Source organism: Athene cunicularia (genome assembly GCF_003259725.1).
Source record: "Athene cunicularia isolate RWA chromosome 2 unlocalized genomic scaffold, athCun1 chr2_part1, whole genome shotgun sequence".
Taxonomy (NCBI): domain Eukaryota; kingdom Metazoa; phylum Chordata; class Aves; order Strigiformes; family Strigidae; genus Athene; species Athene cunicularia.
Window position 1 is genome coordinate 50,689,915 of NW_020799095.1, and position 25,418 is coordinate 50,715,332.

Sequence of the window (25,418 nt, forward strand, 5' to 3'; positions counted from 1 at the left end):
TCATCTTTTCCAGCAATCCATATTTAAGGTCACTAATAATTAGAGGAGTCTATTTTTTGGAGGTGTCAGGCTCTGTGGCTCTTTTTTTTTTTTTTTTTTTTTTTTTACACTGTGGTGATATTGCAATATAAATGTGCAGAAAGGAACTTAGCACATGAAGATAGTTGCTAAACAAACAGTAATTTGCTATTGTTGCTACTATAGGATGAACATTAAACATCATTGAAACCGCATGCTACTAGTGCCTCTCTCAAAGCATATTCTTTTGAAAGTGTATGTGTATACTATAACAGAAAACTAGCTGTATCATTAAATTTAAACTTCAGTAGACTTGGGAGCTACCAAAGGAATAAATGAAATTGCAAACCCTGTAAACAAAATAAATGCTAGTTTTTTTTTCATTTTGCTCCAATACATATACTTGTATGTGAAGCACAATAATAGCAGTGTAGTTTCGTATATGTAGTTTGATATATATAGTTTAATATTCCCTAACAGTCTGGCTTTTAATAATTAGAGACAAGCCTTGCTTTGGGAACATCATTCACGAGGGGATAACATAGTTTAGAACCGTGTAAGTCTGGTTGAAGTCCCTCAGTATCTAACCTATAATTAACAATAATACTGTTGATGTAGAGTATCAGACACATTTCAGAAACCCCCTGAAACACCAATAAAGTTTATTAATATTTTCTTATGAAAGGCTGTCAGGGCAATATTGTGGTTTTTGCAAATTCATGAGGACCTAAATTACTGCGAGATAAACGCTATACAGTCTTTTGTATTTCTTTTTAAACATTCCAGAGAGAGGAAATAGAGGTGGTTTCCAAAATCCTGAAAGCCCTCAGTTTTTTTGCATCAGTCTGCCTGATACAACTCCAGGACTTGCAAAGACCCAGTCGAAGTCAACTCTGTGTTACCGCTCAGGGCAATTTGTTTCCCTCCACTGGGGAAAATCTCTGGGACTTTATCGGCACCAAATAGTTCCTTGAATTTGGTAGGGTGGCAGCCTCGTTCCCAGGAAAACTTTCCCAGCATTTACTGTGTTCCGAATCTTAGAAGGTTTTTCATTGCACTTGGCACAAACCCAAAGACTTCTTAGATGTTAGCAGCCATATTCCCTAGATTCCTCTTGCATTTGATGTAGCCCAAAGCAGGGCCTGAGGAGAACTCTCCCAGCAGCTACATCCCTAGCCCATTAAGGGCTGAAACTTGGTCCGATTGGCCTTCAGTGACCTTTCCACTTGGCCTAGCATCATTGAGAGGGTCAACTTAAGCAGACAAAGGAACTTAAGGGTATGACAGCTGAGCCTGAGTTTTGGCAGAAGACTGACACTAGGCATCAGAGGGTATCAGATGGTCAAGGAATCCAGCAGTGAAGAGCAAACATGGAAGACAGATGACTTCTGTGTCTTATAAGGAAGGAAGCCGCTAGAGGCCAGACTGGAGAAGACATTAGAAAGAGACATTTGAAGATCAAGGAAACAGATGGGCTCAGGCAGGAACCAAGAGTGACTTCGAGAGGTGAGTGGGAGAGAGAAAAGCAGAAGTAATATCAAGACTTTCTGAGACCAGGATGAGAAGCCTGAAGAAAGAACAAGTGGAACTGGCTATCTGGGAAGGTACAAATAAACAAGAGGCAGAACTGGGTCATTTGGATTAAGCATTGGATCATGTGGCCAGAATAATCTGTACTTGTCCCAGGGGTAGAGGACGATTTTACTCTAACCTTGCACTTGCCTGATCTTAGTTCAGCCCCTGGCACAAATCATTGATGCTGATGAAATGCCTGCAAGCTCAAGGGGAATAGCAGCACATCTGCAACCATGCCTATTTTATCTCAAAAGCAGCTTGGGATCTACATCAGCCAGGAGCTCCCTGGTTGCCAGAGGAACCTGTAGAGGCTAGACAAGCAGCCTGCGTAACACACACAAACAAATACCAGAACATTAACTACACATCAAACCAAATGAGCATTCCTTGGCTGGTGACCTGAGAGGCAACATCAGCCCACTGCCTGGCTACTGCAGAAAGCCAGGTCTGAGGGCAAGGCTGTTCTGAGAAACTCTGAAGAGTTTTACTTCAGGAATCATTAGGAAAAACATCCTAATTCCTTTTAAATCCTGAGAGAGGTTGTAAAACCACAACCCCACTCTTGCATTTTTGAGCATAACACAGCTGCTATTGGTTAGCCTGTCTCATAATGTTGGTTTGGGCCATGCTTCTGCTTCTCTGCCACCTTGGATATGAGATATTTCAAGCTTCAGCATGCAAGAAAGTGAAAAGCTTCCCTTCCCTCCATCCTTAATTTGCAGGTTCTTTTGAACAGGACCTCTCCCCTTTGGAGTAATTAGGTAGTGCTTGGGACGGGCTGCAAAACCTGTATAGCCAGGAATGTGCATGTGCTAGAGCCACAGAGGTGCAGGGATATGATTGTGCGTGTGGTAAATCTGTTCTGAATCCCTGATGCTGACACCCCATAGATCACTTAGAAGTGTTAAACCCTGACTAAAGGTTAAGTAACAGACAGCAGTAGGACCTAACCCAAGTGTTACGCTTTTCGCACCACTCTTTGACTGGTGCTTCAGAAAGAGCTGCTGTGAGTTAAACTGCCCATTGCCAGTACAGCTGACAGGGAAGACACCCTTCTTACCTGCCATGCAGCAGCTCCAGAGAAAAACAGAAAACCCATACTCCCTCAAAGTATGCAGCTGAACACTGAGGATCTCCAATGCAACATTGAGGTGCATTTACAATCCAGGGCTAGGGCAAACTCATTTTGAGCCAAAACTCCAAAACAAACTGTCATTAATTAGTAATCTCTAGAGGGTGGCCTCCCTCCTTGGTGCCTCTCACTATTTCCTCATCTCCCCAGCTAGCAGCAAAAACATTCCCGATTGCATCAGTTTTGATTACTCTTTAGATGAGGAGAGTCTCCTTTGGCTAACCAGGATTACACTGTTTGTGGCCACTAGGACTTTGTCACTTAAGGAACTTCAGCAATCCTAGAAGATTTGAACAGAATACAAAAGAGTATGGTCAGGAGGAGATGTGGCAGGATCAAGAAGTTCTCCCTCCCTTCTTCGTTCCAGGCCTTCAGCCATTAGAAATTAATATTGGTTCTCAGGTAGAGGCACCTTTTAATTTGTACCCAACTCCTCCTATATTTAAGAGGCAAAAAAATTCACAAAACAAATAAACAACATAAAAATGGTTTTGAAGGAAAGGAAGTCTAACAAGCACTATAGTCAGGTATGTGATTTATTGGAACCAACTATTCCCACAAGAAGGATGTGATAGCACCGATTCCACGGGTAGTTCAATCAAGCTTCTTCAATTGTCAGTTCATGTTCAGTTGCTTCCTCAATGTTTTTAAGTTGACGAAGCACCCATTCTTGTTGTTTCTTTCTCTGTTACAGGAAAAAAGTATTATTTAGTCAACCTAATCCATTCAGATATCACTGCTTTAAAAACCAAAAAAACCCCTAACATATACAAAGGCATTATGAACCCAGCTGGATTTTGGCTGAAGTTTTCCATTTGTTTTAAGATAAACCAGAGCGGACAAGTTTTCAACACACCCATGAACAATATGATACAGGGAAAAAACCAAACCAGAACAGATTATTATAGCTTCACACCGACATGACAGCCTTCAGAGTCTAGCTCTGATGCCTCCCATCCTTTCCAGAGGCTTTTCATGGGGCCGTTGTCAATAATCAGAGATCTAGGAAAATGAGTTCTCGTGCTTCACAGAACAGAAAAATAAAGACCTGCATAAGGTCTATTAATCTGAGCTTTCCCCAGAAAACCTTACACTTATCAAAGAACTGCACACAAGACCTCATTTGAAATGACTGGCATTCTTTTTATAAAACACTACGATTTGGATTAAGCAAGGAAAAATTAGATTATTGGTTTCTCCAGTTTTAGTTAACTTGCCAACATTTAGAAACTTGCAAATTTAAATCACTGATTTCTTCCCATTCTTGTTTCTCCTGAGGAAAGATATATTAAAAAAAAAATGTACTTTTGCACTTGTATACACAACTAGTCATGCATGCTGAAGCAAATACTAGTGTGGAAGACTGCATCCTATCCAGTCTGTGATTAGGAATGATACCACAGAGTCTAGCAGGTTATGACCCAATTCATAAATATACGTTCTCACTGGTAAAGCTGTGGAGATGATCCATAAGTAAAATATTTCCACATTACTAGAAAGATCTGTATATATTCAGCATTGGTAGGAAATTGTATAGTTTAGCTATTTCAGAACTAAGGGAAAGCCATTACCACAAAAGCTTTATCAATTTTCTTCTTCCTGGTTTTCACTATCAGGACATCTTTTATCCCTGGTATTCCAGTAACAAGCCGTGAAGGTGCACTCTTGGGAGTTACTGCAGTCTCCTCAGAGGCTTTGGTGGAAGCTTGAGTTTCCTCTTTTGGGACAACCTTGTCACTTGGGTCTTCATTTGATTCATCAGAAGCCAACACAGTGGAAAGCCTCTTTCTAGAAAATACAACCCGAGAGCTTTGGCTTATCTCTTTGTTTAATTCTTGAGAGTTAAACACTGTTGAAGGCCTTTTTGGGGACATATGAGGGATGTATGCTTCAACATGTGCTGATGATACTTGAGCTAATGATCTACTTAGATTTGGTTTTGGCACTGGCGATCCATAAAGTCTCTTACTGGTATCTTGGTCCTTCACTGACTGATTTATCAGATCTGTAAGAGATGGCATTGTTCTTGAAAGCATTGAGTCCACTGGAGTGCTGTGTTTCACCATTCTCTTTTTCAAAGATCTTTTAACATTCAGAAAAGAATCTTCTTCCTCTGACATCTCAAATCCAGGTTTATTGCCTTAAGAATATAAGAAGATAAAATTGTGTCATTGCTTACACAGCAAGATGCCATGTAAGGTGTTTGACTGCTGCAAAAACAAATCCAAGGTGTTGTTATTTTCATGTCTGCATTCTGTCTTTACAGGGAATTTATCCTTTGTATAGATCAGTGTTCAAGGGTTTGGAAAAGCCATGCTGAAAACTCTTGTCACATACAACAAGAGGTCTGTGTATGCTGGAATATTTTAAAGATCTCATTAACTAAAACATCATTAAGACAGTGCTTTCTCATCCAGAGTACACAAATAATATACTTTCAGGGTTGTAGCTGCTAACAGTGGGTAGGTAAATGAAAACTGTTAGATGAACAGAGGGATTACCATAGTGTAGCAAAAACTGAAGTGCTCTAGAGACTTGCAGAGAAGTTCTGGATTCAGGCAAGCATCTCTTAGTTCAATTGACAATTTGTTTCTCTTATTTTCTTAAAAGGGAGCTCACAGACATCCCATTCTCTCCTACTTACCTGACATTTGGTTTACTTCTGCTACTCCTAAAAAAACTATGTTCTGTGCAAGTCTGAATTTACAACAAGGCAAGGTTGTTTTTGTTAGTAGCATTTCCTCTACCTGATTGCCAACCCTCAACAAAAAGGAAGTTAACTTCTTAAACATGAAGAAACCCAAGATATATATCTATATCTATATCCAGTTTAAGATAAATATCTTAATTAGATGAGCAGTTAAGTACCTCTAGTAACTGTTGAACTCTGATTTCATGAGGCAGTTGAGGTATTTCATGCAGATTGATTGCATGAAGCTCATCAAGGGGCAATACGTTTTAAGTGCCCATATTCTAAGCCCTGTAGATCAAAGGATTTAGGAGGGGTTGGACATGGGACTACAATGAAGGAGGACACAGAGATATGTTCGCTTAAGTATAAAGCATCATTTCTCCATTTCTTGTCAGTGTTTTGCACTTGTGTAGGGTCAGAATTTACCAGAAATTCATATCCACTTTGTGTTTCTAAAGAACACGAGGCAAAACTGAGAGCATTGATTCTTCAATACAGCAAGTCAGGTGTTTTGTGGGTTTTTTTGTCCTTAGAAAGAGAAGGGGAGTGAAGAAAACCCCATTACTATTTTTATTTGGAAATCCATTTCTCCTCTCACTACTTAGCAGTTCAAGCTTTGTGACACACTACAAGCAGCACTCAGCCTACAGATACTGCCTTCCTCCTTCCCTTTTCAGCCAGGTTGACATCCCTTAGTCTTTATCATAGAAGCTTACTGACAGTAAGCTTGCATGATTAAACTTAGGGAATAAGGAGCTTGCAACCCCCCCAAGCCCATCCTCAGCTGTATGTTTTGATGCTTTCCCCTCACTCATTAAAGTTTAGATGGTCAATTAAAAGCTATTTTTAATTTATTTAGTTTTAAAATAATGTTTCCAGCCAACATTTCTGAGGAAAACAACAAAATTATTTGTTCTTTCACACTTTATGTGCTTTAGAGGTACATATATACAAGCAACAAACTTTTTTTTGCTCATAATAACACCATCGCAGATAAAGGAGGGGAAAAGTCTAAAAAAACCCACCCCATATAAAGATAAACTGTTTAAGAACATCAGGGTCTACCATGAAAAATATACCTTACAGCAACTTTAACAAAAGAAAACAGGCTTACCCAATTACTCCGTTCTATCTGATATCTTTCTCAGATGATCTGGCTTCAGGTGGTACTTCACTTCTTAAAACCCTTCTAACCTCCCAACATCCTTTGTTGTAGAGACTCCCTAAATCACACACTTAGCATTTTTAGGAGTTTCAGCAGTGCTACTAACTGAATAAACTACTAAATAGAAATCTAGCATGAATTAATCATAGAAAAATGGGCTAACCAACTTATCTATGTGCTATGTTTATTGCTATTTAATCTCTGCTGCTTGTTGCCTGTTTCAGTCACAAAAATACATCTAGTGGTTAATTGGCTTCACATGGCTGCTTAAGGCACATTGAGAATCTGTCACAAGATGGATGTATGTTGATGGAGTGTATCTGTTTCTCACTGCCCAAAAAGTAAATGACAAAACAAATGTTAAATCTGCCATGAAAAAGCTCTTCTTTTAGGAAAACAGTTAGTGATAATAAACTGAAGATTATTTTACTGCAGTATGAATTTCATGGTGTTTGCAGCTAGCAGCTGTGGAAATGGCAGCATTTTATCTTGAAGCAAGTGGTTTCAAAATATCAGCTCTTAGGTGAGAATTGCATTGATTTGCAATGATATGGTTCAGGTGGAGGACTTTCATTTTTGTCGACACAGAAAGGCAGCTGGGCTGCACCAGCCCCACTGAATTGCAAGTCAGCTCTGGGGTGTGTGGCAGTAAACAGCTGCTATCACAACACTGTGGAGCAAGCACAGGCGTGAGGGAGTGTGTGCACAAATATTGGGGTAGCCCCTTTAGACAAAGCATGACCTGTGGACCTTTAAAATCTAAGCTGATCAGACAGACCTAATTTCAGGGCTTTATGCGGGTGACCTGAGGTTGTAGAGTGCATCTGGTGCAGACAGAGAGGCGAAGGGCTGATCTCGCCGGGATTTGAACTTGTGGTTCCAGGGAGTCTGGGCATTTCAAACCTAATCATAAACCACCCTCTCTTGCTGCATTAATAATTGGACTATGAATAGAGAATTGGAGCTACCAGTTCAATATTCAGGAATAACAGTCTGTCAGTATGTAGGGAAAGTTGCTGGGTTTAAATTATGTGCCCCTAAGGAACTGAAAGAGAGCTTGAGAAATGGAGGCACTTTACAATCACATGGATCGCACGAGTAAACATCCTGGAAATAAATAGTCTCTCCAGGATAAGCTATTTATTTCCTAAACTCCCAGGGGAAGTTCCTACAGGAATATTTTGAGAACTAAACAAAAAGTATTTTGAGATATTTGTGGCTGGGCAAAAAAAAAAAAAAAAAAAAAAAAAAAAAAAACACAGAAGAGGCTAGACCAACCCTTACCTTATTTTGAATATTAGTAGTTAGTTTTCAAACTAGTGTCCTTGTGGTTTCGTGAGCAAACCCACCAGGTCAGCTATACTGTACCTTGCAGAACTTAGCAAGCCAGTTCCTTATATAGCACAGAGCGGAGAGTGATGTCTTGGCATAGTGTTGCAATGTTTGCACTGTCCTGCTGTGTCAGTGGGACATAATATTGCCTCTCCCAGAGGCAGTGATGCAAACAACGCTGCACAGCATGAACCTGCACAAGAAGGCTGTTGGTTGGTCTGAGCAAAATTGACACCATCTCACTGGACCCCTTCAAAAACTTTTGGCCTTGACGTCCAAGCTTGTGTTTTTCCCTCCTCGCCATGCTTACCCTCACTTTCTAGTGTATCCTTTACATGCCATATCACAGTCCACCCGTGGTGTCTGTAGCGGCATCAACTTAATGCCTACCTTCCATGGCCTCTTCCTAAAATCTTCTCAAAAAATAACCGTCCCCTTCCCTGCAAAGCCATTCCTTGCCATTTCCTCTAGTTCCTTGACAGATGTTCCCAAGATATAAATTAGGGGTTCTGCAATTTGTTCGCACCATTGGCTGTAGTTTCTCTTATGTCCTGCAGATTTAGCTTTTTATGAAGCGGTGGCAGGATGTTACAGGGAACAGAAAGGACTTAACTGTGAAGAGATCAGACAGAAAGGAGTCTGAAGTTAACGTAAACATGCATCGCTCAGCAGACCAACTGCAGTGATATTAGTTTGGTCTTGGTGTATTTGTAGCCTGGACGTGAAATACCCAATCTCTGGAATGAGTGGTAATTTGAAGGTTTCTTGCATCTTTCAGAGAATAACACATACTGTGTCCTGCACTCACACCTATTCACTATGAAACATTTCTTCACTCACACTGCATTCCTTGGTATGACCATCTTCCTTCTCAGCATTTTCTACCTGATATTTTGGAGCAAGAACTCCATAGGTCTGGATCCAGCTGTTTGGTCTATGTTTACACATCCTCTCTTTTGCTGTGTGATACAAGGTGGCACACAATTCCAGCAATATTATTATACACCTCTGTATATATTGTATCAAAACTCCCACTGCTTTATGTTTGTGTCTTGAAAGATTATTTTGTTCTCATTTTAGCAAATAACTTCAGCTCCCTTTCTATATTTGTTCCAAAAGTAAAAAACCCACATAGGAAATGATATAAACATTTTTACTGCATTTCCTTATGACAGTCATTATTTCTTAATATTTTTACTTCCAAAATCAACAAAAGTGGAGAAAACAAAACCAGCACAGTACTTGGTTCAGATTTCAGCCTTTTCATTCCCATTCAAACGCACAAATTCACTTCAGAGACATGGGAGTTTGAAGAGGCCTCATCTAGAAGATGGCAAAACTGGAATTATTTTTCACTTTACCAAGGAATAACGTACACACAGGGAAATAAAGGGACACCTTTTTCCCTTAGTGTTCTAGTCTAACCTGAGGGACTGCACTTCTTCAGTTGCTGTTCTATTCGTTTCTTCATTTCCCACTCTGATGGTGTTGCCAAAGAGTTCTCCTGAAGGGGACTTGGATGCTGAACCAACCCTTAGCTCCTATGCTTCCCTAATATATTATATTGAATTGGATATGTAATTCTAGTTTGTGAAATCACAAATCTTGCAAAATTGTCCAAGCAGTTAGGAACTAGGTGCAGTCCTTCATGGGTAGAACAATATCAGGCCACCTCCCTGCTCTTGCAACTAATCTGATGTTTTTTGGTGCAGAGGATGATTCCACAAAGAGTAAGGAGCTGGTAAGTGGACCTCAGTACTCTACTCTGTCTGATGACCCATGGTGGTGGGATGACCCTTATTCGGAGAAGTCGAAGGAAGAAGGAAGAGCCAGAAGAATATGAGTGGTGGTGGGGAGTAAAAGGAAGATAAAAGGAATAAGAAATTATGAGAGAGACACAAAGGTGAAAATGCTTTCCTAAATTTAGAGCCATGTGGCAAGACTAAATTAAAAGAAAGATGAAAAGAATGGGCAAGACAAAGGAATAAGTAAAAGAGGAAGGAAATTAAACTGTTATTCCCTAAATGATTTAGAAGACTTACACCTTGATTATGAGTTGTTTATGTATGAAACTCCATTAAAATGCAAATGTGATTCAAATTCCCATAACCTTTTCTTCCTGTATCTGCATTTTATATATATAGGCAAATCAAACAGGAGTGCTGTAAGATTGCTGATCAGGCTGAACTGCTCAGTTAAAATAGGAGTGGAACATCTCATTTGTCGACATGAAGGCTGAAACCAGCAGGAAGCCTCATCATGAACTAACCTCTGCATAATAGTGCCTCTCTTGGTCTTTCCATCATTATGGTACAGCGGGGCATGCAGAAGGAACAGACCCAGTCCCAGTGAATTGTAAGCTCCTTGGGCAGCCATGGACATTGAAATGAAACAGTCCAAGATGCTCTGTGGACTTAGCCTCTTTAAATACATAAATCTGCACGGAAAATACATAAATCTGCACGGAGGAACCCAGTGGGACTTTTAAAAAGCAACTTTTCTACTTCTTTCAGTAGGAATTACATGCCTGGTCACTACTGAAAATCCTAAGATTTGTGATAGGGTATGCAATGGAGACAGTAATTTTATATGTTTTGAAGACAATAGAATAGAATAGAATAGAATAGAATAGAATAGAATAGAATAGAATAGAATAGAATAGAATAGAATAGAATAGAATACTTTTTCAGTTGGAAGGGACCTATCTAGTCCAACTGCCTGACCACTTCAGAGTTGACCAAAACTTAAAGTATGTTATTAAGGGCATTGTCCAAATGCCTCTTAAACACCGACAGGTTTGGGGCATTGATCATCTCTCTAGGAAGCCGGTTCCAGGGTTTGACCACCCTGCTGTTAAAGAAATTCTTCCTAATGTCCGGTCTGAATCTCCCTTGGTGCAGCTTTGAAACTTTCCCATGCGTTCTGTCACTGGATCCCAGGGAGAAGAGCTCAGCACCTACTTCTCCACTTCCCCTCCTCAGGAAGGTGTAGGGAGCAGTGAGGTCACCCCTCAGTCTCCTTCTCTCCAAACTAGAAAAACCCGAAGTCCTTAGCTGCACCTCACAGGATATGCCTTCCTTTCATCAGCAAAACCTTTGCTGAAACCTTCAGAAACCAAGGACTATGTGAACCCTTTGTGGTCTGTTAAAGTATTTATATGGCCTGAAAAACATTTATGTACTTTTATGAACTTGCTTTCCAGCAACTTTAAACTTTTCACCTATTGGAAGACTTTCTTCATAGTTGGTGGATTTCTGCTGAATTATGGTGTTATGATCACTGGAGCAAAATACATTCTTTATGGCAGCAGCGTGGAAGTAGTACCTTTGCAACTGTTGGAACATACGATTTTTGTGTGTCAGGGACCTTTTTTCTGGCCAGGGGCAAGGTCAGTGTCTTTGACTGCAGTGTCCAGAAATAGACCTAAGTGTGGTATAATTCCCACTCCAAGTCCTGTCATATGAGTGTCTCATAAGCAGCCTGAGAGGAAGGCTTTAGGGAATCCTGGACTGATGCTTTGGGGGTTTCATAACCTATCAGGAAAAATGGTTCTGTGCTAACAAGACAGTCATGACGTGTGCTTCAGGTTATATATTTCTACAGATTTTAGGTAGTATACCTCTGCTATGACTGGATCTATCCAGCTGGACAACAAATCTGGTTTTGAGCACTCAAAACCACACTCTTGATATACTCACTGGGTTTCATAGCTGCTCAGAAAGTCAAAGCCTTATTTAAGAGGCTTGAGAGGTGGGCCCATGCAAACCTCATGAAGTTTAACAAGACCAAGCACAAGGTCTGCATATGGGTTGGGGCAATCCCAAGCACAAATACAGGATGGGCAGTGAGTGGATTGAGAGCAGCCCTGTGGAGAGGCACTAGGGGGTATTGGTGGATGGAAAACTAAATATGAGCCAGCAATGTGCGCTGACAGCCCAGAAGACCAACTGTATCCTGGGCTGCGTCAAGACAAGTGTGGCCAGAAGGTCAAGGGAGGTGATTCTCTCCCTTCACTCTGGTAAGACCCCACCTGGAGTGCTGTGTCCTGTTCTGGGGCTCCCAACATAACAAGGACATGGACCTACTCAAGAGGGTCCAGAGGAAGGCACGAAGATGATCAGGGGGCTGGAGCACCTCCCCTGTGAGGACAGGCTGAGAGAGTTGGGGTTGTTCAGCCTGGAAAAGAAAAGGCTCTGGGGAGATCTTATAGTGGCTTTCCAGTACTTAAAGGGGGCTACAGGAGAGATGGGAAGAGAGTCTTTATCAGTGAGTGTAGTGACAAGATGAGGGCTAATGATTTTAAACTGAAAGAGGGTAGATTTAGATTAGTTATAAGGAAGAAGTTCTTTACTGTGAGGGTGGTGAGACACTAGAACAGGTTGCCCAGAAAAGCTGTGGCTGCCCCCTCCCTGGCAGTGTTCAAGGCCAGGCTGGACGGGGCTTTGAGCAACCTGGTCTAGTAGAAGGTGTCCCTGCCCATGGCAGGGGGGTTGGAACTACATGGTGTTTAAGGTCCCTTCCAACCCAAACCATTCTATGTTTAAATGTCTACATCACTTTCCATATGATCCATTTCAGTGAGAGTCTGAGGAACAGTGAGACTTGGCTCTTTGTCTTTGAACCATTGCAAATATTCTTAAATGCTTTTAATTTAGATGTTGATGTTATAAAATTTTCACCTAAGTCCAGCGGTTGCAGATAGTTGAAAGTAGTATTCTAACAGCCAAATTGTTTTCTGCTTTCATGTAACATTAGGAATGAGTAAACAAAAACCTTAAGGAACACACCTTTATCCTTTATAGACAAGTTCAGTGCCACATCCTCCCTCAGCATGAACCAGCTATGCCCTAAGATGCAGTGCTTGATGTCTATGTGAGAAGAGGATTAGGGTGTACATATGTAAAGATGCTACTGTCTTAAGATCACTTATAAAACCTTAAGGCATTAAAAATTGTTGCCTCTCTTGGTTAAAGGTTGTAATATACAAGCAGCCACTCTAAAACTAAAACTCTAAAACCATTGTGGGGAATGCCAAATTGAGAGAAGTATCTTTTTTATCCAAAGTCTGGCAGATTAATATTTGACTTCAAAAAGTCTAATTACCTCAGTAGTAAGAAACTAGGTACACTTTAATAGCATTAGAGGTCATTGACCCTGATAAAATCAATGTGCCACCATCTGCCTTTGTAATTACGTCAATGACTCCTCTTCATTATATGCTTATCCACTTCAGTCTTACCAGAGTGCCACAATGTGTTCTATCTGCATGTTGTTTATTCACTAGATAGTGTCCTATACACTTTCTACGTGTTTCTACACCCCAGAAGTCGATCTGAGTTAATATTCAACTGGGACCTTTCCTCAGTAACTTGTTGTGTGTTTTCTGATATGACTGCTCCTTTCTAATTATGTTGGCAGTGCTGCTGAGGAGCACATAATATTATTGCCAAAGTTCAATAAACATACAGAGTAACTATAGAGTTTGGAGGAAAACAGTCGGTGGTGCTTTCATGACCTTTGGCAACAGTATGAACACAGTTTGGCCAATGCCAAACAAATGTCTAACTTCAAATCTCTCAGAGACCAGAAAATGATGGATTTGCTTTACTTTATTACATCTAATAATAAACAAAAAATGCTATGTTTGTGCAGTGCAGTAGCATGGCCAGACTGACTGTATTCTTGTGCAGCAGGTCAGGCCAGATGAATATCAATGGCTCTTTCTTGTCATATTAGAATCATGCAGACAAATCCCCAGGTGGTCTGAGATGAGGGATTGCTAATGAAGTCATCGAAGTCCCACTGACTTAGTGAAGCAGAGCATTTGTGATAGGGAAGCTTATCTGCTTTGTCTGTGGTGGTATAGTAATTGATACGTTACACTGTCTCTGTGAAAACCCTCATTGGCATCTTCAGACTATGCCTAGTAAATGGAAAGGCAAACCTTCATAACAATGATGACTACTTCTTCATCACTAGATGCTTCTATGTCTTCATTGCTAGCTTTCTATGGCTAAATCTAGAAACAGTGGACCGCTGTCTGGTTATAAGTGTAGAAACAGCATAAGCCCGGGATGCTCATATCAACGTAATATTAAACCCCAGTTTCTATTCTCTGAGCCTTGAGTCTGAAAACCTATGCAAACTTCTGCTGCAATTGATACCAGAAATGTTTTGCACATGACTGGATGTTTAGGATCAGATCAGGACTCCTAAGTAGCCTGGCTGTACCTCGAGATCTCCATCCTCAAATGCTCTCTCCACAGCTCGGTGGGTTTAATGAGAGCCAGAATTGTCACAGACAATTTCCACTACATGGCTCACTTTTCAGCTATAGCTTTTATTTTTTTTTTTTTTTTTTTAGGAGAATATAAACCACGACTGGTACCTGTATAATTGTTTCCTTCCATTAAACATCATGTTCTGCCAGCAAGAACAGAGCATTGGGTGACCCACTGGCCTAGGGAATGGCTGCAAAACTGGAAGGCTTTGACATAGATATGATGGGAATGCACCAATAATGCCTGGATGATGTACACAATGTTCTCATTTTCTGTTCTCCCCTTCCTCCTGTTTCAAATCAACACCGTCCTCTGGTAACGTTTTTGGACAAGAACACTAGTTCCAGTCCTGGGTAGTTTATGCTATAGAAATGCAGTCCCTCTGGAATTTCTCATTCAGCGACTGCATCTCTATAGCATAAACCACTCACAACTGGAACTGGCGTCCTTGTCTAAAAATGTTACTAGAGGATATAAGCAACCCAACACTGAAAATACCTCATTCTTTAAGCAAAACGAATTCTTATACTGTGTGATTATGTCTCTGAAGTGTTTCAGCTGTGTAATACGGCATGACAGAAAAATGTTTCCAAGTACCTGACTTGGGTCATTAATCCAAAATGTACACTATCTCATTAACATATGCGTGTGTTTATACATACTTTATATACAAGTATATATAGCTCTGTATGTATTTATATACATAAAATCCACCTAAACAACACAGGGAGGGTTGCACATTTTGGCATTAAGAAAAGAGCTTCAAATACCGATGTGGCAGAACAGGTCTAATGAAAGTTGAAGGCCAGTATTTCAGTTTATTAATGTTCTTTCACTTTAACGGCGCTATTCTGATTGACACTTATGAAGATCTGGCATGCTGTCTTTCAGAGGAGAAGGAGAAAACAAAAAATGGCTGCATAAGGCCTCAAACACTTCTCACTGGTGTAAGGGCAAACCAAGAACAGTTCAATCACACTCACTGTGATGGCAGTAATTCTGTGCAACTCACACTGTGCTCTCTAACCTGCAAGAGAAACAGCTGGGGAGCCTTAGCCTAGCATTTGGAATAAAATCCCTTGCATCTGAGCCCAGACTGTTTTCCATCACAAGGGACTCTGCATTTCCAAGTTATCTCAGGGCATATCTGCATGGACAGGCGTGACGGACCTGAGTGCCTCTGTTTTTGCTCTGAGTTGGCCAGATGGGAGTCTGCTGTGATTTGGAAGCAGTACAATCGAATTGCTTTGGTACTGTGCCCAAGCTTACAAAGTCTCTAGAGGAAAATGCTACCTGATATAACTTTATCAGTTTTCAAATAAATTTTAAGTTAACCTATGCAATTTTGCACTTAGGTTGGTTCTGTATCTTGCACAATATAAACTGCCTGCACAATATACACTTGGCCCAAGTCGGCCAATTATTTCTGGATTGTTGAAAGGGAGAGATGAGCTTCCACTCCCTATCTTCTGGTCTATGTGGCCAGTATTTTGCCAGTATTTGCACATTTACTTTTCTTTGCTTGCACAATGGGTAGTGCACTTGGCCCAAGCTGGCTCTCACTGTGCTCAATACAGAAAGTTAACAAGTCTCACAAAGGAGATGAATTGTTCCTGTAAGGTTCTTTAGTGCAGAGCAATTGTGAAAGTAAAATTGCAGGATTTCTAGATGTATGTCCTTGGTCTGAAAACTGAGAAGCTCTAGCTGGACCCTATGAAAGAGCTTGGTATAGAATAATGAATGCAACTTGATTTAAAAAAATCAACAAAGCAACAACCCGAAACAGCTGTTTATCCAAGCAATTTTTTTTCCTTTATTTTTAATTAGATTCCAGAAATTATAATAGTGCAAACACTCAGTATAAAAGTTGCAATAAGAAATTTACATTCACATTTAACATTTCAGTCCATTCACTTTTTAACATAAAAATAGGACAAATATTCAATTGCTCTTCTCAATTTAACAATCCTGAAAAAGACTGGAAGATACTCTACAATATTCTATTTACATAAAAATAGACCCGTATTATTAATGCAAATCTATCATTAGAAGTTACCCAGTGTTAAGTTATTGTATTGTACTATGTATATACATACATATATATATATATATATATATAGTGTATAACTATATAGATATAAAAAATATTTATAGGTTCAGTGGGCTACAATAGTTGGAAAAATGACATCTTGACTTAGTAGTTCATTCCTTAAAGTTCGGGCTATTATTTTTATTTACCTGTGTAGATGTTTCTATTGTGATACAGTAGGCCTTCTCCTGGTCCCTTTGAAGTCACTGGCAACACCCCATTTGACCCCACCCAGTGGGAGAGGAACAGACATTAGAATAAGGCCTGATCTAACAATTCAACAATGATTGAAGTTAATATTTCCATTAACTTTATTGGGCTGTAAATCAGACTAAAAGATCTTCTGAAACCTCATATGCCAATTAAGTAGAGAGAAGAATATGTTTGGTTTTCCCTTTGAGGAGTGGAATATCCCTACTTGATGCAAATAATTTTTTTTTTTTTTTTCCAAAGTCTAACGAGATTATTCAAGTCACTTTGGAAGCAACACAGAGTTTGATGCAAACATCTGCAGGTTAAGCAGCTGGTAAGATTCCTCTTGCACAGCCTTCTTACTGAATACTTCTATTCAATCAGCCTTATAAAACCCCAAGATTGTATCTTTCCTTGCTCTTATTTTTAAATAGTGACCTCCAGACACATACAAAATTGACTGCCCTTGAAATGGGTTTGCATGTATTAAGTAAACTGCTAGGGAACATGAATTAGCCTATCACAGTCTTGCTTATCTGTGTCTCTTTGGGGACATGAGCAGAGATGCTGCTCTGCCTGCTGCTGGCAGGGTCAAGCCTCGCTGCCCAGCTTGCTGCCAGCTGCTGGTGCCTGCACTCCCACCACAGGGTATGTTTATTCACTCTTTCAGGTTTGCTGTGACATGTACTGCTTCCTCACCAGATTATGTCAAAGCCATTTCTTTTCCCTTAAACATCTATTATATGAAAAATCTGGGTTTTAAATTTTTTTTTTAAGAGAAATTTGACAACCACACAATGGAGGATCTACAGACAGAGATGGTAAGTAGACCTGTGTGAACAGTAACTGCCTACAACAAAAATGTGATGGTGCTGAACAACTGAAGGCGAGTTAAGATCAGCAAGGGCACCAATTTCTTAAGAAGCAGAGTTTTATGATCTACAGGTCACATTTTTACACCCAAAGAAGAATTATGTCGTATTCAGAGGCAGGTAGGCATGCCTAGCTCATTTTCCTCTTAGTGCTATGATGCTTATTACATTTAAATATTTCTAGGATGCTTAAAATAATGGATAGGCCTCCAATGGACACTGTGCTATCATGTGTAGGCAGATCAATTTTGATTGCAGAACACATGCTCCATGTGGTTTTTTGCTTTCTATCTTGGGCTGATGAACATTTATTTATAAAAAGAAGGAATCACATACACTTAAAAATATTTTCAGTTAACAGATCAGAAAAATACTTATCATCTCATTTCCAAGCAGAACCTATGGACATATACCAGCAGGACAAAAATTAACCTCTTGACGGCAGAGTGTAAGGACTAATCAGCAGGACAAAATCTAGACAAAAGTGAGTTGCAGCACATCTTTTAGTGGCAGAGATTTTAAGAGATGGGTCAAATTTGGCTGAATCTGCTTGAAACTGTGAAATGTGTGCATTAGTACTGTTTTGCACCATTATCCACATTCTGTGTACCAACCCGTGATTTGCACACAGACCAATCTACATACAAGTATATAATGGAAGAAGAGGTTTTTCATCTCTGTCAGAATTCCACTGAAAAGAGTATCACTGTTCTAGAATTCTCTGTATTGGGTTAAATTACACTAGAAATGGTAACTGCTTTTGGACTCTGGTTTTTAGACCAATAACTTTGAAAGCATTACGTTAATTCTTACTGTATTCTGTAACATTTTCCAAAGCTACCTCTGTGTAACAACCAGCTGCTTGAATGCAGAAAAGAAACTCACCATTTGCTTTGTCTAAGTCCAAATCTGTGCAGACAATGGTACTTGTAAATGGGAGCAAGTTACACAATCACTTTTTTTTTTTTTCTTAATTGAACCATAGAAGAATTCTAAGTGAAGAAGGATTTCTACTTTAACAATTTTAAAATGTAATTAACATGAAGCAATTTTGTGATAGCACAGGTAACTAATTTTCATCTACATTTCACTGAAAATTCTTGATTGCTCAAATGGCATTTGAAATGTAAGAACAGACAATTGCACCCATGTGCACCAAGGATAAAAGACATGAGAAATCACCTAAGTAACTTCAGTGTGCCAGCTCAAATTTTTCATAACTGGTGCCACCATTGACAGGTCTGGGACCAAAGCAGCAGGTCAGGCACTTGAAAGTAAGACACGATAGTCTGCACAACCACAGTAATTAAAACACACCTTAGCCTTGCCCACAGCGAGGACTGTTAGCTGTTTTACCATCAGCAGGCTAAAAATATGTCTAGCAATTGTGGCAGTGCACTTACAAGCTGTAGGTAAGTGTCCTGGATGTTTTTAATCAACATGTTGTGTAAGCCTGTTCTGAAGAGGAGAACAGCCAGCTTTTTCAAAGGAGCTCCAAACTATCTGGACAGATTTTCTGCAGAACTCAGCTCACTATGTGTGCTGAGCTTTCTAGGAAATCTGTTCTTATTTAGCTTGGACCCACATATACCTCTGTATGGCCTCCCTCCATAAACACTTGGAGCACTCCTTGCACCCACATAGCTGTTCTGGTAGTAAACCAAAGTAGGAAAAGGAAGTAGTAAAAAAGCTTCACAGTGGTGCAGCACTGTTTGTTCCCCTTCAGTTTTATGCAGGTGTGACATGTTTGATGCCACTGAAGGCATAAAACAGGGATCCTAATATAAAGAAGCAGATCCTCCAGCATGCAGTAAGGCACAAGCAAAACCAAGTCCTTTCAGCACATAGGCTATGTACATTAACCAATGCTAATTCAAATTTCAAGGTGCTTCCTCATGATCACAAAATAGGCATTAAAGGTGACAACCTTGAACCATTTTTATCAATTCCTTCTGAAATTCTGAAAGCAATTCACCAAGAGATCTTGGACACTTGTGAAAGTGAAGAGACACAAAAACTCAGAAATGGATCTGGCTGTGCAGTTAAACACGAGCCTTATTTTTGTTGCACTAGGAATCTGGCTGAGTACCTTGCCAGCTTAGATACACAAGACCTGTCCCATGTCACTGAGAACTTTACCACTGACTTCAGAAGGAGTCCCAGTTTTCACCTTTTCCCTTCAGCAATTGCTATCTCAAAGTTTTATTTTCTTTTTGTTATTTTGTACTCCTGCTAACTTTGTGCTTTTTTTTTTTTCTTCTTTTCTGTTTTTTGTCCTTGCACTGATCAGATTATAAATCATACCAGGCCAACCAAGCAGTGTGGCATTTTGAAGAGTAATTAAAGATAAAGGGGGGGCAGCCGCCCTTTATATGTACTTTTTTCCTTTTATTTACATTTACATATTTATTCATGATTTAGATCTGGCCTGAAAACTCAGTGAGACATGGGATTAAAAGGAATGAAGAGCTAAAAAAAGCCTCTACGGAGTTCTGGAAAAAGCCAATCATAAACAGGGTTGGGGTAGAGAAGCAGAGTCCAGATTGTCATTAGTCACAACAATTATGCCACACTGAGATGTAAAACCCACTGAATCTGAGATGAGTTAGTTTATGATTGTTAGAAACCCTTAAGTGCTGTATGAAGCCAATCATCAGTACAAGGTAATGGTTCTTGTATGCAGGCAACTGGGATACATTGTATAATCCACATCTTAATTTACAAGGGCAGAAGTTCTTGCAGAAGCTGTACTGCTTAGTTAACCCCACAGTCACCTGATTAAACAAAGAGATTAATGGATTTCTAAATCCTATTATAAAACTAGCTCAAATCTGTAAAATACAAAAAATCCATATTAATCCATAGTAGAAAGTATTTACAGACCACACCCTTTCCCTCTGTCACCAACCTCAGTGTTATGCTCCTACAATACTCCTCGTTGATCATACAGCAAGTATGTAAGTAATTTGAGAAGTCCCAAACTGTAGTGGTGACACAGATGTGACAACCTTAAAAATGATGCATGCAAAATACCTCCAGATTGTAAAGCTTTGTTCAGCAGCAATACGGGGAAAAAACAGCTAGAGGTTTGGATATTGATTTCTTATTTCTGTGTCACTAACCGACATGGGTCTCAAGCTGTGGGTTAAGCTGTGATGCTGAAGGGAGGCATCTCTGTCAGCATGACTTTAGTGGGAACAGGACTGGTATCAGCACAGAACCCAGATGGCTCAATGCCAAAGAACCCAGTGAACCTTCTCCTAATAGTTCTGTTAAATACTTTCTGCTTAGCAACAGAAATTATTTGGAAAATGAGTCAAAACAGCTAACAAAAATAAGGCAACAAAATTAATTTATATATATACATACATATATATACATATGTATGTATCTAGGAAAACAATCTATTTGCATTGTGTAATTTTCACATACAATAACTTATTACCACCTTAGAAATATACTCTGGGTAACGTCAATGGGCCAAATTCACCTCCTTTACCTTCTACAGTGTTGCACCTGCATACAGCAATGATGGATTTGACACTTGGTCCTTCTTGACAACAATACTACATCAAATGCAGTATCAGAGAATACCCACTGAATGTCAGATATTACACCATTATGAACTAGAATCTGCTTGCTTTTTAGATTACAGTAAGTAGAGTTTATTGCTTCTAATGACCAGAAGGTACCTTATGAAGACAGCATAGATGTTGATAACACTTCTCATATACTGTATTATGGATCTTGGAACACTGAGATTGGCAGATCACAATCAGTAAATTATTTTTCTTTATTTGCTGTTTGCATTTTGATTTTGCTTTGCTGAATGCACATGCAACTAGTGGATTTAACTCTGTGCCAGAAGTGATATGTCAAAAACATTTAGGAAAACTTACTGTTTTGTTTTGTTTTACTGAAGTCAGGCATGAGTGGCATGCAGTAGATTGTAAGGAAAAGCAAAAGGACGTCCATTTCCAAAGGATTTATAATCTCCATGCACATGTAAAATGTCTCTTACAAAAATCGGTAACATTTGTTAAAAGTGTGCCTTTTTTCCTTTTTTTATACAAGTGTACATGCAATTACCTGTCCGAGCTAAAACTATTTACAAAATTTCATAATACAATACATCTTTTAAAGTGAATAATACATGAAAGGCCAATGTTTTCTGTTGTTTTGTAACACTGTACAAGATTAAAAATAAATAAGGCATTATAATACAGGTTTATCACAAATTAAAAAATGTTGGTTTTCACTGTAATACAAAACTCTAACTTGAAAGAACATTATGGCTAAATAGTCCTCCTGCCTGGGCAGAACACAGAATCAGAATCTGGACTTGCTGATGTAAAGAAAACGCTTTGTTTCTGCTACAAGCAGGAATTCAACACATGAAAATGAATCACGCTACTTACTATGTGTTCAGACTCCTCAAAGCACTGAAATGGCACAAGTCATATACTGTTTCCCTTCGAACAGTGATTCCCAAATACTTTCTTTTGCCTTACAAATAAATTACAGGCAAAGTGTGAAAGAGATTTAGGCGCATGACCTACTCTCAGTTACAGTGTTGTAAAATATTCAGTTCAGTACTGACACGCGACATTGGTGTAACCCAAAGCAGAACTTGGCCTACAGATGCTCAACTTCCTGACCTTCATAACTGTGATTTCTGCAGGCCTTGTGGGTACATAAGGGATGCAGATTCAGCCCTAACAAGCTGAAGCTTTTGGCTCTCAGTCTCACCTAGAGAAAGCAAGGGAGAATTTGCATGTGTTTTAGTGAAGACAAGGGAGTGCAACTTGCCACAGTGGGAAGCAGCTACAAAAAACAACGCACTTTACAGGCTGGCTAAAATAGCTTCCTAGTCAATGCAAATGGAAATGTTTGGAAATATCTAGCCAGTAATTCAACTGAATGCCAGTTTGTAATCTCAGCAGAGGATAATAAGTAAAAAATTATTTAAAGATAAAGGTAGCATAGGAACACTTTTAAATTAGCTCCCAAGACAGTGAAGTCTGAAGATCTCTGATACTTATCTCCTTATATAAAGAATGAAAGACTTCAATTATTACTATTGTCTGAAAGAGAAAACGTGCAAACTGATGTGAAATATTGTGCTTGCTATTGACAGACATTGACACGCCAAAATGGCATCACTTTGTTGTAGGGCTCGTCTCTGTTAATTGTTTCAAGCTAACAGCTGCACAAAACAGTGAACAGAAGTGCAGGAGACTATTCTGCCCACAGTGCAACAACTCACTATCCCCATTTAAATGTGAGGGACTTTTGGGTACTGTGGGGCAGAACTGACTCCTTGCTGGGGCTACAGCAAGGTCACCCAGGCAAAAGTTACAAAGCTTGACCAGAAATTCATAAATGCAGGATAAGAAAAACAACTGCATGCATTAAGGTGGACACAACACAAATCCCACAGAAATCCAAGGAAATCCTTCTGATGATTTTCAGGGATATTGGAGCAGGCCACATATCTGCAGCCAACTGACAATAAAAATTTGATGACAAGCTTCTATAATTTGGCAGAAAATGAGCATTTGTGAGGTTATCAGTAGTATTACTACTATCTCTTTCCATGTATACAACTTACTGAATATATCAAAGAATGCAGAAGAGCAGAGAGATTAAATCTGTCACTTGGAAGTTATCACATGACAGCAGAAACAAAACAAATGTATACAGAAAAGGAAAATGAGGAAAAATGATACAAATAGGGACGGAAATCAAAAAGGCAAGAGCACAGCTTCATTGTATCATGATTTCAATGGGCATTTAGTTTTCCCTGTTGGAATGGCTGCTGAATACTGCCTTTCATTTTCACACGGCTTTTTACTGATTTTTGCCTTGGCTGAACTTTCTTCATGATTCTGTACTATTCAGTCCAGGAGTACATAGTAAAATATAGTTTTCCCCATAGTAAAACCATCAACAACAACAACCACAACAAATATGCAAAAAATGTTAATGGTAGGACTCGAAGTCTGGAAACTGACTCCAAGTACACCATCACTGATGCTGTAACCTAGCACAGGCACACTGGACAGGCTGCAGCAATAAGAAGCCATCCTGGTCCTCTCAACCTGCTCTGGAGGCACAGACCTCCTGCAAAAGGACCGAATGAGAAGCTGATGATGGACTGCACCTGTCTGGTCCTTTCCATTCAACATGGAAAACATTCTTATAAAAGTCATGTGTCTCATTTGGCTGTTGGAGGGGAGGGTTAGGCTTCGAAAAACTCTGGAGTAGTTCTACTTGCACCTGCTAATCTTTTAAAATATTAAAATGAATAATCCAAATTTACCTTGCTATATTATCTTCCACTGACATTACTCCAGGACTAGGCTGGAAATGAGTCTGGGAATGACAACAGTCCTGAAAATATTAGCACAGAGGACAATTAGTTTCTTCTCACAGTCCATTTAGTGATAAAAGAAACAATGGCATTGTGCCCATATCTTGCACCTATTAAAAACAAAGAAATAATTTCATTGTAAACTTGGGGTGGATCAGTGGCTGTATTTGGTCTACATGTGCATGTATTACCAGATCTACTGCTAGGATCTGAAGATGCTTTTAATAATGGTACCTGTAAAAATAATGTTTTATTATTATTTTCAGTGGAATTATACCAAATTCACTGATTCAAAAATTGTGCAACTTGGGCTCTTTGTGAGTGGAACTGAGTGATTAATGCTATCGCACATAATGCTTTCCATTTTGGTTAAATATTTAACTTCCCTGTATGATGATTTAGTTCTTACAAGCCTATTAGAAAACATAAATATGTAGTGTGCTTTACGTGGATACCACTTATTCAGTTTAATTATGTAAATATTTGTTCTTTTAAATGGGTATTCTCTACATGTATTTATTTAAATGGATTTGAATACCTCAAAACCAGAATTAAATTCTAGAAGAATACTTGTGACTTGGATAGCTGTTAGGGAGATAAAGAAATGCAGTGACTTTCCACAGATCAGCCAGGGTGCATACACCTAGTTCAGGTAGGAAGCAATTCTCAGTTTTTTACAGTCATTTTAATCACAACAGTAATTTTGCTAGCTTTGTAGTGAAGCATCTAGCTGACCGGGTACATAAAAATTAATTAAAAACTCTGCTGAAAACCACTGGAGTTCCACAGCAGCCTGATACGGCTTCATGGAGAAGAGAAACTCCCGCAGCATTTCTTTAATGACTTAGATCTGTTGACAGAGTATTTGCCCATATACTTTTAACACAGTGACTGCTCCAGAGCAAATGCTGATTGCAGGAGAATTGTTCAGAATCTTCGTTCCACTGAAAACAATAATAAAATAGGCCCACCAAAGGGAAATGTGACATCTAGTACATGGAAGTTTTCTATTGTACAATCTGGACAACTTGAGCAGTCTTGGGTGGGTTTTTTGGGTCTAATCTTTTTTTTTGGGGGGGGGGCGCTTTTGGTGTTTTTCAGTTAAAAGGAAGTTTTTCATGTTTTTAAACAATTTAAAGTTTTGCTTCTCTTTTGGAAAGCAGTGAGCCTGGTTAGCTTGTGCATCCCCGTTAGGACAGTATGCCACCTGTCCGCAGAGCATGTGTCACTCGGCAAGATGACCTCCAACTGCCCCTTCCTCGAGTACAGAGCTGCACTCCACATTTCACATCCAGATCAGTGTTTCAAGATGAAACCATGAACAATAGGATGTGGACTGCAATAGAGAAAAAAAAAACAGACAAAATATGCTCCCTTTTATGCAGATTAAGAGCAGGCCTCACTCTCCTGGCACATTTACCAGTGTGCTCCTCATTTGGGCAAAGTTTGACTGCACTTGTTTCTCACAATTACAGCTTTCTATAATTGTACAGCTTTGAAGCGTGAGCCTGGGTAGAATCAAGATATAATAACACTGTGGCATAAATTTAAAAATCAATTAAGACATAAGACTTTGTTGGCAAACACACAAATGTCACAAAGCTAGCAACGGCATGTTTGTCACCAGTACAGGACTGTTCTTTGAGCTGTTTAGAAAGGTAAAGCTAAATTCTGGAACTGAGCCACAGGACCTGTGC

General features: G+C 39.5%; 2 protein-coding genes across 2 annotated transcripts in view; both read right to left on the reverse strand.

Annotated features, from left to right (window-relative positions):
- Positions 1 to 3,264: 3,264 nt before the first annotated feature.
- Positions 3,265 to 6,793, reverse strand: LOC113477415. Its single transcript, XM_026843721.1, has 3 exons — positions 6,532 to 6,793; positions 4,297 to 4,865; positions 3,265 to 3,410 (listed from the first exon to the last, which is right to left on the reverse strand). The coding sequence occupies exons 2-3, from the start codon at positions 4,843 to 4,845 to the stop codon at positions 3,324 to 3,326; spliced, it is 636 nt and encodes a 211-aa protein (XP_026699522.1). The 5' UTR covers positions 4,846 to 4,865; positions 6,532 to 6,793; the 3' UTR covers positions 3,265 to 3,323.
- Positions 6,794 to 16,733: 9,940 nt separating this feature from the next.
- The window catches only part of ADCY1 (adenylate cyclase 1), a 128,076-nt gene continuing 119,391 nt past the window's right edge, over positions 16,734 to 25,418 (reverse strand). The window contains exon 21 of the mRNA XM_026843560.1: positions 16,734 to 22,097. Coding sequence (XP_026699361.1) covers positions 22,094 to 22,097 — 4 coding nt within the window. The 3' untranslated portion in view covers positions 16,734 to 22,093. The remainder of the gene's footprint in view (positions 22,098 to 25,418) is intronic.

Excerpts from the sequence above, each read along its gene's own strand:
- LOC113477415 (XM_026843721.1), bottom strand. The coding sequence starts at position 4,845 with ATGTCAGAGGAAGAAGATTCTTTTCTGAATGTTAAAAGATCTTTGAAA. Across the intron at positions 3,411-4,296 it reads AAATTGATAAAGCTTTTGTG|AGAAAGAAACAACAAGAATG; the intron begins GTAATGGCTTTC and ends TTCCTGTAACAG.